The sequence below is a fragment of the Anneissia japonica genome, unplaced genomic scaffold (genome assembly GCF_011630105.1).
Source record: "Anneissia japonica isolate Jap-2015-1 unplaced genomic scaffold, ASM1163010v1 scaffold17835_len124482_cov113, whole genome shotgun sequence".
NCBI classification, from domain to species: domain Eukaryota; kingdom Metazoa; phylum Echinodermata; class Crinoidea; order Comatulida; family Comatulidae; genus Anneissia; species Anneissia japonica.
In genome coordinates, this window is record NW_022705748.1 from 48,575 (window position 1) to 63,914 (window position 15,340).

Sequence of the window (15,340 nt, forward strand, 5' to 3'; positions counted from 1 at the left end):
ACACAATATAATTTATTGTGTTCTACTGTCTAACTCAACGTTTCCGCATCATTATTTTCTGTCATATTTTCTGTTTTATTATTTGAAGACACGTGGACTAATATGACTATATATATATAGGCTATATGTTTGAAGAACTGATTTTTTTAAGACACAAAAAAAGTTTTTAAGAGATACAGTTTGGAATATTTTAATATAAGGAGGCATAACCACCCTATATTCTAACTTTCCACCAGTACAGGTACACTTTGCTTACTAACAACGCAAAACAAAAAATGTTACAAACAACCCAATACAATAATATTGTAATTATGTGTATACAATTTAATTATTTAATAGTGCAGCAAGAATGCCTTTTCAGCTGTATATACATAAAAAAAAATGTTTTTTAGTGATTGTAATTTAATCAGCCAAATAATGTAAAGGCACTTGGCTTTAAAGTTAAAAAATATTATCACAATGATTTTTTTTAATAATATCCTAATTAGCTGTATATACACACAAAATGTTTTTAGTGATTGTAATTTCATCAACCAATAGGCACTTTAAAGTTAAATTATGATATCCCAATGAAATTTTAACAATCTCCTAATTACTGTAGCTGTATATACATAAAAAAAAAATTGTAGTGATTGTAATTTAATCAGCCAAGTATAGGTACACTTGGCTTCAAGTTAAATAATAATCTCATAATGAATTGTTAATAATGTCCTAATTATCTGTATATACATAAAAAAAATGTTTTTTAGTGATTGTAATTTAATCAGCAAAATACTGTATAGGCACTTGGCTTTAAAGTTAAATAATAATATCACAATGATTTTTTAATAATGTCCTAATTAGCTGTATATACATAAGTTATTTTTAGTGATTGTAATTTCATAGGCCAAATATTGGCATTTGGCTTTAAAGTTAAATAATGATATCCTAATGAAATTTTAATAATCTTCTAATTAGCTGTATACACATAAAAAATGTTTTTTAGTAATTGTAATTTAATCTGCCAAGTACAGGTACTTAATGCTACAAACAACCCAGTGCAATAATATTGTAATTATGTGTATACAATTTAATTATTTAATAGTGCAGCAAGAATGCCTTATTTTTATTTTTTTTTTTACATTATGTTGGTTTCCAGCATATCATATGTATTCATTCCAGCATTTTTATTCATGATTGGCAATGTGTTGTATATTTTAGTAATCAGTTACAGTATATGTAAATAGTTTATTGTGTAAATCATATTTAAATAATAATCGAAATTTAGAACCTGAAACTTGTTGCTTTGTTTGCACATGGCGTCTCTAAACAATAAGTTCCAGAAAGGCTGCATGGATTTCAGTATGTTTTTCTTTAATGTTTGTTTACATGTTTTTGGAGAAGCTTTTTTAACTACCAAATTATTTTTATATATAATTTGACATACAAAAGAAACAATTCAAATTTTCACAAAATTTATTTCTTTTATTTATTTTAGGACAAAAACAAAAACAGACAATACAAAATAAGCAAGACTAGGCTTCAATAGCTAGCTGCCAGCAATTTAAAGCTAAAAATAATAAAACAAAAAAAAATCCATAGTCAGCTAGCTGCCAGGGCTTCTCTCTTTAGAGATTATGCTCAACAGATAAATCCCCATTGGAAACATGTCATACGCAGAAACCAAAAGCTCCACGGAATTGTTCAAGCAGAACTCTCAACAAAAGTAGATTATAAAGATGTGGGTTAGGAAAAAAGTCCTGAGAAGGTCCATGAAACCATTCATGCGTTAACTCAGACATAAAGATGTGGGGTGAATCACTCATGCGGAACTCTGCTATCCAAGTTGTTGGCTCATTGTGTGCACTGTAGCGTGTACCTAAATACAACGGCGGGGTGAAATTAGAAGATGTAACAGCAGTATGTTCCACTAACTTAAATTTCGTACTCGGTAAAATGTGTTATACCGAGCCGATTTTTATCAATTTAAAGTCGTTATGAGGTGCTAGTTAACGTTTAATAATATTTTTGGAAAGAAAATAGTGAAATTATGTCTCTAAATAGAAGTTCATATGCACCAGCCAAATATAGTAGAATTGTTTAATGCACCAGCCAAATGTAGTAGAATTGTTTATCAGTGAGATTAATCTGTGAATAAACAATTTTAATTACTTGTGTAAATATAAAGATGTGGGTAACCCACATCTTTATATACGACTTTTCATGGACCTCGACCTGCTATGTAACGTAACTATTCATGTGATCGTCATAAGAATAATAATAAAAACATTTACACTATGTACCGTAACTCTCTACTACAGTATATAGATTTATTAACTACCGGTAATAAGTCTTTTAAATTATAGGTAAGGCTCATAATGTTTCTACCTGTCTGGTTTTCTCCGGTGGTCCTAATTTTCCCACAAGTCGGGGATACAAGATTCTCCAGCAAATTTACTTATTTTCATGTTTTTTTACTACGCCCTGGCTGTTATCAATTATCTCCCATAAGTCAGTATCGATAAGTATAACTATGCACGGCAAAATATCCAACTTGGGACCTGGTTTCGTTTGTACTCAAACACACCTTAAATTTTGGGCTCATTACAAAATAGACAGGTTCAGGCAAACATACTGTTTAATTTGTACTTTCTAAGTAAAAACTATATACTGTCTGAAAAATGATTTTATTTGATAATCCACTGCAAATACCGTCCAAGCTTTCGTTATATCTTCAGAATTCCTGTATATGAAAGTCAATACTTTTCACTTTCACAACACGTCACAGTGTGTTTAGTAATATTTAATTTGGGTTTAACCTAAAAAGCAAATTTTGGCAGTCTATTGTGGTCTTTTCAGTGGTGCTTGTCATGTATTTTACATCCTCAAGAGAAAAGTTATTCATGGATAGAAAATAAACAAAGTACTTGAATGATTTTCACTGCAGTACCATTTCCGCTGTATTTGCGACATAATTCAACAACAACCCTTATAAATGACTACTACTGAATGATGATAATAATGAAGATGATCATTACTATGGCGGTGAATAATAATAATAATATATAATAATACAAATATGGTATTTATATAGCATTATGTAATTGTTTTTTTACATTAAAGTAACAGTACATATGGTTGAAAAATATAATAATAATAATAATAATAATAATTATAATAATAATAAAAATATGGTATTTGTTTAGCATTATGTAATTAGGTTTTTTTACACTAAAGTAACAGTACATATGGTTGAAAAATATTTCAGAAGGTATTTCCCCCTTTTTCCATAAACATGAATAGAAAACATAACAAAGTACTTTTTTTACAGTGAAAGTCAGTTGTCATTTAAAAATGACAACTGACTTTCACTGTATTGCCATTTCCGCTGTACTGGCAACATAATATTAAACAACACTCCTTAAAAGTGACTACTAATGATAATAATGATCATTACTATGACGATGAATCAAAATAATTATAATAATAATAGTATTTATATAGCATTATGTAAATTGCAGGTCCCTAGATTTTTAACACTCTATACTACAGTACATATGGTTGAAAACTATTTCCACCTTCCTCCATACACAAAATATAAGATTCAAAGTTTGTAGATATTGGCTTGGTGCAGTGTTACCATTTATTTTACTAATTTATGTTAATTTATGTAATCTTTATTGTTGTTGACATTATTATGTCAAAGGCTTTTCTTGCATATAACAAAGCTGATATTGATCACATGTCCCACCTTTGTCACATTGCACCTTGGAGCATTTTTATGGAAAATTCTATTGAAAATTCTTGGGAGGGTTTTTGAGATGTACTGGATGCAATTATTAGAGATAGTGTGCCTTTACGTCATTCTTCTAAGAAAAATAAATGTAAGCCATGGATTACACCAGAAATTAAGAAATTAGTTTAAAAAAAGCATAGGCTATTTAAACGTTTTAAACGATTACAAAATGATTACTCATGGGATGACTACAAGAAAATCAGAAATAGAGTAAGATATATAAGCAATAAATCTTACTATAATTATGTTGAAAATCTCTTTACTGGTGACAAAACTAGGAAAGTTTTTTGGCGTTTTGTGCGAGAACAAAAAAGGTCCCCGGCTCCACATTCTTTCAAAGTTAGTGGAGAAAATGTTTCTTCACCTACAAGCATTGCAAATTCTTTCAACAAATATTTTGTTTCTGTTTTTAATCCACATATGCCTTCCACCTCACACCCTGCACCGTGTGACTTCCCTATTCCTGAACTGTCATCTATTGACTTTAACGTCGATGACATTATTACGGCTTTAAACAAGTTAGACGTGCAAAAATCACCAGGTCTTGATAATATACATCCCTTCTTTTTAAAGAATACTTGTGAATTCATAGCCTATCCCCTTTACACCATTTTTAAAAATCCTTGTATTCTGGAACGTTACCTTCTGCTTGGAAATCATCTCTGGTTACTCCGATCTATAAATCCGGTGATAAAACTTTAATTTGCAACTATCGTCCAATCTCACTAACTTCAATTTGTTGCAAAATACTTGAAAAAATAATATCCTCTAATATTCTAGAACATGTCAGCACCAATTGTCCTATAAGTGAATTTCAACATGGATTTGTTCCCTCCCGCTCATGTGTTACTCAGATCACTAACTTAGTTCATAATTGGTCGAAAATTTGGGATAGACGTGGTACTTCCCCAAGGATTGACGTTATTTTTGTTGATTATGCCAAAGCGTTTGACAAGTTACCCCACCACATTATTCTCCATAAACTTGCATCTCAGTTTAATATTAGAGGTTATGTTTGGAAATGGATTAATTCATTTCTACACAATAGAACACAGAGAGTTGTTTTCCAAGGTGCTGTTAGCGAGCTACTTCCTGTCTCTTCGGGAGTCCCACAAGGGAGTGTCCTGGGGCCATTGATTTTTAACCTTTTTATTAATGATTTAACTTATGCACTACCTTCATGTGCCTTATTTGCTGACGATACAATCATCTACAGAGCCATCCACAGTAAGCAAGATGAATGTCTTGTTCAACGTGATCTAGAAGCCTTAGAAGGATGGTGCATGAGAAACAAAATGACACTTAATTCTTCAAAAACTAAAGTTCTTCACATTACCCGGTCCAAAAATACCAATCGTCCTACTTATGTTCTTAATAATCTTCCAATTGAATCTGTACAATCGCATACTTACCTTGGAATAACCCTGAATCGAAACCTCACTTGGAATGACCATGTTAAGGCTATTACATCCAAAGCTAACAGACTTCTTGGATTCATTTCCAGCACAGTCGGTGGGGCATCCCCGAAAGCTAAATTCTACCTCTACCGTGCTCTTGTACTACCTGTACTTGAGTATGGAATTCCAGCCTGGTTACCTCATACTGCTACACATTCCGATAGTATAGAAAAAAATCCAAAGAAGGGCCGCACGACTGGCACTGGGACAGTTTAGAGGTGATATGGAATATTATATTGACAGATTATCTAAACTTCACTGGCCTCAACTTTCAACCCGAAGGCAATTTCTTTTGATTTCATTTTTTTTCAAGGTTCTTTTGGGTTATGTCGACTGTATTTCTAACTCTATCCAAATCTGCACTTTTTTACCTCGCCACAGTGAAATTCTCTCCTTCAAACACCTTAAAGCTAATCATGATTTTCTCCACAAATCTGCAATTCACGCTTTCCCTCGTCTTTGGGAAGACCTTCCTAATGATCTTAAGAATTCTCTCGTCCTTGATTCCCTTCCCATATTTATTTCTAGACTCAAATCACACTTGTATACACAACATCCCTCATCTGAATAAAAATGATCTCATAACTGTAATAATCTTGTTGCTATAGTGGTTATTGTAATTGCAACTACTATGACAACAATAACAACAACAATAATCGTAATAATTATAATAATGATAATAATAATAATAATAATGATAACTATTATAATATTAATAATATGATAATGATGATGGTTATTATTTTTGTTATGATTGTTATAATGAAGATAATGGTAATTGTAGTTTTAATGGTACATAATGGTGATAATAATAATTAATAATAATTATTATAATTATAAATAATAAATAATAAAATAATAATGGGAATTTTGCTGTAATGATGGTAATAATAACAATAGGTTTTGTAGAATAATTATAATTATTATTGTTATTACTGTACTTAAATGGTGATTGTGATGACCTTGTTTTTTGCTTTTAATGACTGTTTTTGCATTTATTCTTGTTTTTTTGTTTTTTTTTGTTTATGTATTTATTCTTTTTTTATTTTTTGCTTGCTTTTTGCTTGATGTTGTGATGTGTTGTCTATTATATTTTATCTTTCATTTTAATGATGTTTTTTTTTTTATACTGGATGGGAGTGGTTCTCAAACAATTGTTATAGTAATTAAGTTTACTTTAGAGACCAGGCCCTCCCATCAAGATTATTCTATTGTGCAATAAAAGAATAATAATAATTATTGTTGTTATTATTTTTTATATGCCCATATATAGTCATGATGTGCCTTGTATGGTCATGTGATGTCATTATGACCATATTTAGGCATGTCACATGCTTAATTGTTAAATAAAATTTGATAGTCTGGACAGGGCTTCATTTTTTTTTTATCTTACAGAGGACAACTTTGAAGTAGAAACTATTGTAAATGACCTTGAACCCGGAAAGTGTTATTCACAAGGAAATGTTCATGAGTTTATGAAACTTATTTATAAACCAACAGGCAAGACTAATGCTAAGGTAATGTACAACAGGGTACTAATGGAGGGCTGATGGGAAAGTGTAAGGGAGAGCTGTGGTACAGTGTGAGGTGATTTTTAACTACAGTACTTAAAAATGTATTTTTTTTTCTCAGCATCATGGTTCAAGAAGGGGGGGGGGAGAGAGGTGTGGTTCAAGGAGGAAGGGGGTGTGGAAATCTGTTCTAGTTGGCAAAACATCCATGTTTCCCCTTCCTTGCATCGCAGAATCATTTAATAAATCTTATCTGACAAAACTCAATGATAATGGTTTTGTGTTTTTACAGTGCCTTCAAAATATAAGTATATCGTCTAATTATTAGAAGGTCTGAAGTAATTAGAATTGTTTTGTTTCAATATTACTTTATTTATTTATTTATTTGTTTCTATGTTTATTTATTATTATTTATTATATAACTAACTTACTGAAATGAGAATGTGATTTTAATCAGCATTGACGAGGTATGTCAATTTTTATAATGGTGTGAACGAAGGATTGCGCTTCTTTATGTTGTTATTATGACAAGTTACACTAAAAACCAAAATATAAATTAAACCACTGTGTTTTATAAACTCAAATTTTAGGAAGAAATATAGTAGAACCCTTCTTTGGGACACCCCTATTCTAAATTAACACCCCTTAAGGGTATATTAAACACAATATTGGTCCCAAAGGTGTCCCCTTAATAAGGGTTCTACAATTTCAAATATACAATATTCCTTTTTTATTAAAATGCAAATATATGGCATATTGATATCAAAATGATGTATAGTAATGTGTTGATGTGTGGAATGTGCAGTTTGCAAATAAAAACTTCAGTGTAAAATCAAATTCGCTATAGAATTGTAGTTGATTTTATTTGTGTTTGATTGAGAATACAAACAACTGTAGAAAAGAGAATATACAGTATTATAACAAAGCACATTTTGAGTTACAATTTATCTAAATAATTTGTTTTAATATTTCTGTTTTTTTTTTTGTCTTTGATTTTATAGGTTATGTACATTGGTGATAGCCTGAGGTCTGACATTTTTCCTCCATCGCAATATGCTAATTGGACAACGGTGCCAATCTTGGAAGAAATGGAAATAGAGGGCATGATGGAATACAGTATTGATGGTGATAATGATGAGCCTAGTTCAAAGAAATGCAAAATAATAGTAAGCGATATCTAAAGTTTGTTTTGCAATGTCGTTTCTATGAAAACTTGTCCTTTTTTACCTCTCTGCTGCATTTGACACAGCAGATCATTGCATTCTGGTTAAACGTCTTGAATCTGTTTTTGGCATTACAGGGTGTGCCCTCGTTGATTAAGTTTTACATATGCAGTAGAAGTAGTTTCTATTTCTGGTTCATATTCTGCCCCACATCCCCTAATCTATAGAGTGCCCAGGTTCAGTTATTGGGCCATGTTTATTCAGTGTTTACATTTGTCCACTCAATGCTATTCAGCATTATGGCATTTAATTCCACTTTTATGCTAATGATCTTCAACTTTATGTACCTTTTGACCCCAGCAATCCTAACATCACTGTCTCCACTTTACAGACCTTATAGTGTTGCTGATATTCAGCAGTGGTAGTTATGTTGATAGGGGACACCATTATTCATCCCTCCGGAAGTGTCCGCACTCTTGGAGTGACATTGACTCGTCAGCAGGTTTCAGCTACATGTATCAAATGTTCGTAAGGTTGTTAAGTTTCATTGAAGAAACTTAAGGAAAATCAGGAAGTTTATAGATAGGGATATACCTGCCATGCTGCTCTGAGGGCACTGGGTCTTTCAAGACTGGACTACTGCAATGCATTGTACAGTGGCCTGTTAAAAAGAGATTTATACACCAGGAATGAACATTAGAAGATATCATCTTGTCTCATGATGATTTCTTAAAACAACACAAAAAAAAAATGAAATAAAGAAACAATGCTGCGCACATTCGTAATGTATAATAAAATACTGTAATAAAAAAAAAAATTTGTCCTCTTTTTTTCATGATTTTCATTTTTTCGTTTTTCTCCTATTATACAGTGATCTTATGCTGTATCAATATTTACATATGCGTTCACAATTCAAAACAATTTTGTATTTATACATTATTATAATATAAAACAAATTTAAAAGAAAAATTAATTGAATTTCAAAAGCATATTTTTTTAAAAATAGTAGTAGAAAATTGTACATTTCCCGTAATTCATTTCCTCCATACCTATACATACAATATATGTATTACACACACACACACACACACACCCATACACATACATAAATACACCAACAAAAACACATCCATGCACACCAACCCGCAAACCCACACATACACCCACCAATAACCTACACATATACATAGGCCTACTTAAAAATTCATACACACAAATATTACAAACCTTTTACACATACACTACATCATACCAATTATTAAATATTTTTGTTTTACTCCTATTTTTCATTTTCTTTAACCTTAATTACTGTACCTTTGCAATAGACATTCAGTTTATACATTCCACATTCTTTCAAAATAATTAATTTAAAAAAAATGTACATGTTAAAGAAATCATGTACAGTCTTTGTAAAATGTGCAGGGGATTGTTTCCTGGTGTACTCCAAGGGTGGCGCTACAACCAGTGGCGAAACTAGGTTGTAGGAGGCCCTGGTTCAGAAGTACAGTTTGGGCCCCTGACGCATGCAAATTAACTGACCATGTCAGCTAAGATATATACTGCCGATTACTTAGTTTAATAGCAGTGGTCCTGATTTTTATACTATTTTGACAATAAATCTTTTGATTTTTTTAGTTTTTAATTTTTAGATATTCTCAGAGAGCTGGACTGAAAATAATAATAATAATATGTATTTCTCTTCTTATGACCATAAGAAAAAGCACATTCGATATTTATTGAATTTGTTTTTTTTATTTATCTGATTGACTATTGAACAATGTCAACAATTATCTTTTATATTACTTTTGTATACTTAAACTAAATAAAATAACACTGACATCATTAGACTCTGTATGACCGTGATCATGCAAAACACTTATTCGATAAATATGGCAGCCAAACACCTTTTAAAATGGTCTCATTTTATAAATGCTAATACTAAATAAAATGATAAAAAGTACATTATTTAATAAACTTTTTCTTCATCCAAGACTTTAAATAATTTCTTTAAATCACACAGAAACCAGTAAGAAATTATCTCTAAAACTCGATGTTGAAATACGTTAATTTTGCACCTCTTTTTGGGGTTTTTCTTCTTTGTTTATTTATTGTTTTCTAATTTTTTCTCGGCTTATTTAAAATCGAGAAATTTTTTTTTTTTTTTGCGAGGTTTCTACCTATCAAGTATCTTTGACCTCCAAGTCAGCCTTGTAACTTTGCTTAAAGATGTTGTATATATTGGAGTGATAGTGCCCGTACATGCCTAAAAACTTCGATCAAGCATTTCTTTGTTATGTTTGTTGTGTTCTTTTGTTCACAGCAAACCGAAGAGATCCCCATAGCTGACTTGGTCGCCTGGAGCGAGTGTGAGTGTGTAATGTTCATGAGGGACCCTCACACAGGGAGAATTTTTATAAAAGAGTTTGACTTTCAGTGCATCCTGTTCTTTCGTTATAACTCAGAAACATTAGGCCTATACTCACAAAAATGCCCTGTACATAATGCTAAAGAGCGGGCCCAGAAACGCACCCAACTTAAAAATGTTATATCTGGACATAGATAGAATACTCAAAATAATGAACAATTGACAATTCCTAGGCATATATTATATCACTGTAGGTCTATTGCAAAATGATAACTTGTTCAAAATTTAATCTCTTATCACTGCCATAACTAGATGAATTGGTTGTTTGTACCGCCATTAATAGATAATAATGACTATAGGCTTTTTTTTTTATTTATGCTAGTTGACGGGTATTGTGAAATACATAACATATAAAATGATGTAGGCCTAAATTAAATAAACCTTGTGTTATGAATTCACAGGTGTACAATACGCTGTGCATATTTTAATACATTAAATACTGTGCAATGAATAACTGCCTACTATAATTACACAACTTGCAGGGTATCGTGAAATTATACACAATATGCAAAATAAAACATGTGTTATGAATACACGATGCAATATGCTATCATTACATTTAAAACTAGACAAATTAATGAATACCATATAGTTTCGTGTAACATACTGCTGGTCCAATTTTAATTTTACTGTACTTATTTGCCAGTTGAAAAATTTTATATCTGCAGAGGTAGTAGCACGACTCAAAATCATGACCAACTGACAATTCGTAGGCCTATTTTAAAACAATGTAGGTCTATTGCAAAATGCTAACTTGATCAAAATTTAATCTTTTATCACTGCATTAACCAAATGAATTGAGATGTTCATACATCCATTAATAGATAAACTGCAAGAAACACAAGCACATTATATAAATAAAATATGAATGAGTATATAGGCTGATTATATTTTATACGTTTTGACGGGTATTGTGAAATACATAACGTATTAAATAATGTAGGCCTATTAAATCAAAATTTATGTTATGAATACACAGGTGTACAATACGCTGTGCATAGCACTGGTACGTTTTTAATTTTACTTATTTTCCCAACCCCCAAAATTGTATAAATATTTAACTGTTATTTTATATTTATACCTCTAAATATTTTTAAAATCATCTAAATTACGAAAATTACAAGCGCATGGTGGATTTTTATTTAAATATGTAACATATAAAGACAATGTGATGGGAACATTAATAATAAATTCATATAATTCTGTCTCTTATACACATCTAGATGTGTATAAGAGACAGCCTTTTACACATACACTACATCATACCAATTATTAAATATTTTTGTTTTACTCCTATTTTTCATTTTCTTTAACCTTAATTACTGTACCTTTGCAATAGACATTCAGTTTATACATTCCACATTCTTTCAAAATAATTAATTTAAAAAAATGTACGTGTTAAAGAAATCAAGTTCCTCATGTAGGGCTTGAGAGATAACTTTCCTCATAACTCAGAGCTGCAGCTACAAGAATATTACAGCTGATGTCTTACTTTGAATTTGAAATTTACATTTGTCTAATTTCATTTCACAGGAGACAAATGCACTGGAGCGTGACATAATTCTTTCAGAGCAATGGGGATCGTTTTTTGTGGACAAGAAAACAACAGGAGCAAGTATCCACAGTGACCACGAGGGTTTTGTTGCCATGAACACACTGTGGGGTTGGTTCATCAAGACCTATGCCACCTTTGCTCTCCCTCAACTTGACTATATTTCAGGTGTGTTATTATAATTCTTCTCATTGTTGAAATTTTGCTTGTTTTTGAAGTTTAGTTGTGTTTTTTATTCACATTCATTCACCAGTGCCCAGTAAAATACAATATATACATACATTATTTATTTTCTATTATTGGTTTCTATTTCATATTTTTTTTTAATTATGCATTTATACATGGTTCCTGTTTTTAAATACAACATATGTGTTTTATATTGTGTGGACATAAAAGCTGCAGGAGCCATGATAAATTATAAAATGCATAGTAATGTATAAAATGGAAATTGAGAATGTTAATGTGTGTTTGTATACTGTTAACAGATTGAGTCGTTGAATTAAGGAGTGCACAGGTATTCTACATAATGCTAATTCCATTGAGATTTAATCTAGAGTTACCTATAGTACATAATATGACCCACGGTCCTCTAGACTTTCATTTTATATTTTATTCATCCTTTAAAAATCTCCCAATTCAGTTCAGTTATTATTATTAATTTACAATGTCATTTTTGTAGAATAAAATATACCAGATATATATTTCCAATGTTGTACTAAAATATTTATTTAAAATATGTTTTTTGTTTTATATATTTATTGATAGGATGATGTTTATGGATACATATGAATTTATAATATTTTCTTTTTACTGTTTTTTCTTTCAGAACTACCTCTTGATCACAAGTTCCACACCTTCTCTCATCCGGATACAAAGTTTGGCGGTTTCTACCCGTGTATACCAAAGCCATTGGGGAAATTCTTGTAGTAAAATGAATCAACTTAATTTGATGCAATGTTTAAATACTACTTCTAGTTAATTTGAGGCTGTAAATTTTATTGAAAATTATTATTCTATCTAGTGCAGTTGATGTAGTGATAGTTAATAAGTTTCCCAACCTTCAGACTGCTGAACTATCTCCATTCTGGACACGTTAGAGAATTCTTGTAAAAATGCAGGGACGCTGAGAGTGGCCATGGATTCTGGGGAGCTTTACAGCTCAGGCCAATTGGCTGGGGGGTCTGAGGGAAGCTATGGTATTTTAATGGACTAGAGGATTAATTTAAGCAATAAGAGTGTTTAATTTCACCAGGTCATGAATAGAAACATGAAAGTAAAAGCTGTCTTTCTTTTTATTCAAACGTAGAGTTGAAAAATTCATAAGCAATTAAAGTTTAATATGTTAATTCAGTATTGACATTCGAAGCTCAATCAAGTCAATTTGTATTCTCTAACTTGTATGAATATTGACGATGTCCAGGGTCCAAGCATTTGATAATTATTCATACTGAATGAATGTATGCGTTTAAATAATATTTATTTTATTTAAAAAAAATAAGTTGTAACCAATCTTCCTCGGCCTCTTGGCACCACTAGTGAAATGAATCAACATAATAGATGCAGTGTTTAAAATACTACTTACTTTGAGGTGTAAAATTTATTGAAAACTATTCTATTTAAAGTAGTTGATGCAGTTATTGTAAAAAGTTTCCTGCCCTTTAGGTCAGACTGGGGCTCTATTTCCACTCTGGACACATGCAATTTTCTTGGAGAAAGCACTTTATCGATGCCAATTTTTCATTATAATCAGGAATGTAAGTGGGTATTGGTAAGTTTTAATGTTAGCAAGCTAATTTTTTAGCTACTTTGTAAAACAACTACCTGGGGGAGTAGTATTGTTTGCTTGGTAATTGATGATCCAGTGACTACAATTTGAAGCCCCCAGATGTTTTGCAACATTTCATTCTCCAGGAAGCATATATACTTTCAGGATGTGTATTCTTATTTTCCATTTTAAGGGTGGCGATGTAGCTTGGTGACACAGGTTTCTGGCCTTACTAATCCCAGGTACTGGGTTCAAATCCTTAGACAGAGCAGGGTTTATTCTCATGACTAGAAATATCTCCACTCCCTAAGCCCATAAGTAATGTGACTCAGTTTATGAAGAAATATATTATTGCATTTCTTTAAGAGGGCCCATGAAATTCAGCTGAACTTCGGGGCAAAGCTTGAAGGGTCATCTTCTAAAAATATTGTATTAAGAAATATATATATAAAAAATCAAGTTTGCAGTACTTTCGTACTCCTGATTACCTCATTGTTAGTGCCCTCATTTCATAAATGATTATAATATTTTATACACTGAAGACAATTTTTTTTTTTTTTTTTTTTTTTTATATGTAATGATTATGTTATATTTTCATTTTATTTCGGATGTGTAACTTTTGATTTTAATAATGTAATGGGCTATCAATGAACGCAATTTTAAGGTTTTCTCATGGCCATGAAAGAAAAGCATGTATTTTACTTATTTGTGCTTCGTTAATAAAGATTAACTCTACTACTTACGTTGAGGAAATAATATTGATCTGATATTCGCCGTGTTTGAGAACTACCGCCGTTCGTATGCAAAGGAGTTTGAAATTTGTTTCTTCCATAATGTAATGACATTTATTTATATTTCCATGGATACGCTTGATTTAGCCAAGGGTGGTTTTCGTAGAGGAAATAATATCGATCTGTTATTCGCAATGACATTTATTTATATTTCCATGGATACGCTTGATTTAGCCAAGGGTGGTTTTCGTAGAGGAAATAATATCGATCTGTTATTCACAGTATTTGAGAACTAACGCCGTTCCAGCATTCGTATGCAAAGGAGTTTGAAATTTGTTTCTTTTATAATATTATGACATTTATTTATATTTCCATGGATACGCTTGATTTAGCCAAGGGTGGTTTTCATCAAGCTGTGCAAGGCCATATCTTATGTAACATAACAAAATACTGTATAAAAATTATAAACATAAAATGAGACAAAAGTCAAATTACAAAAGCTTAGTTAGGTCTAATGTCTCTCTGGTGTGCAGCATCCATTAATTTGATTCTGGTAAAGAAATAATCATATCATTTCATTTTTATTCACCCTTTGAAAATCTCCCAATTCAGTTCAGTTATTATTAATTTACAATGACATTTTTGTAGAATAAAAGATACCAGATATATATTTCCAATGTTATTATTTTTAAAAATATTTATTGATAGTATGATGTTTATGGATACATGAATTTATAATATTTTTTTCTTTTGTTTCTTTCAGAACTACCTCTTGATCACAAGTTCCACACCTTCTCTCATCCGGACACAAAGTTTGGCGGTTTCTACCCGTGTACACCAAAGCCATTGGAGGAATTCTTGTAGTATAATGAATCAACATAATTAGTTGCAATGTTTAGTACTACTTTTAGTTAATTTGAGGCTGTAAATTTTTTTGAAAACTGTTCTATTTAGAGCAGTT

The 15,340-nt window shown here is 31.1% G+C and overlaps 2 protein-coding genes across 2 annotated transcripts in view; one reads left to right on the forward strand and one right to left on the reverse strand.

Annotated features, from left to right (window-relative positions):
* LOC117105909 overlaps positions 1-4,275 on the reverse strand; it is a 13,648-nt gene extending 9,373 nt beyond the window's left edge. Inside the window, exon 1 of the mRNA XM_033247213.1 lies at positions 4,140-4,275. Within this exon, the coding sequence (XP_033103104.1) occupies positions 4,140-4,275 (136 nt within the window). The remainder of the gene's footprint in view (positions 1-4,139) is intronic.
* A 3,469-nt stretch (positions 4,276-7,744) lies between these two features.
* LOC117105910 (5'-nucleotidase domain-containing protein 1-like) lies at positions 7,745-14,390 on the forward strand (the record flags this gene model as incomplete). The annotated part of the gene is given in 3 exon segments (XM_033247215.1): positions 7,745-7,909; positions 11,865-12,051; positions 12,710-14,390. Coding segments are annotated over 3 exon segments (453 nt in total), but the record flags the coding sequence as incomplete, so codon positions are not given.
* Between the last annotated feature and the right edge of the window lie 950 nt (positions 14,391-15,340).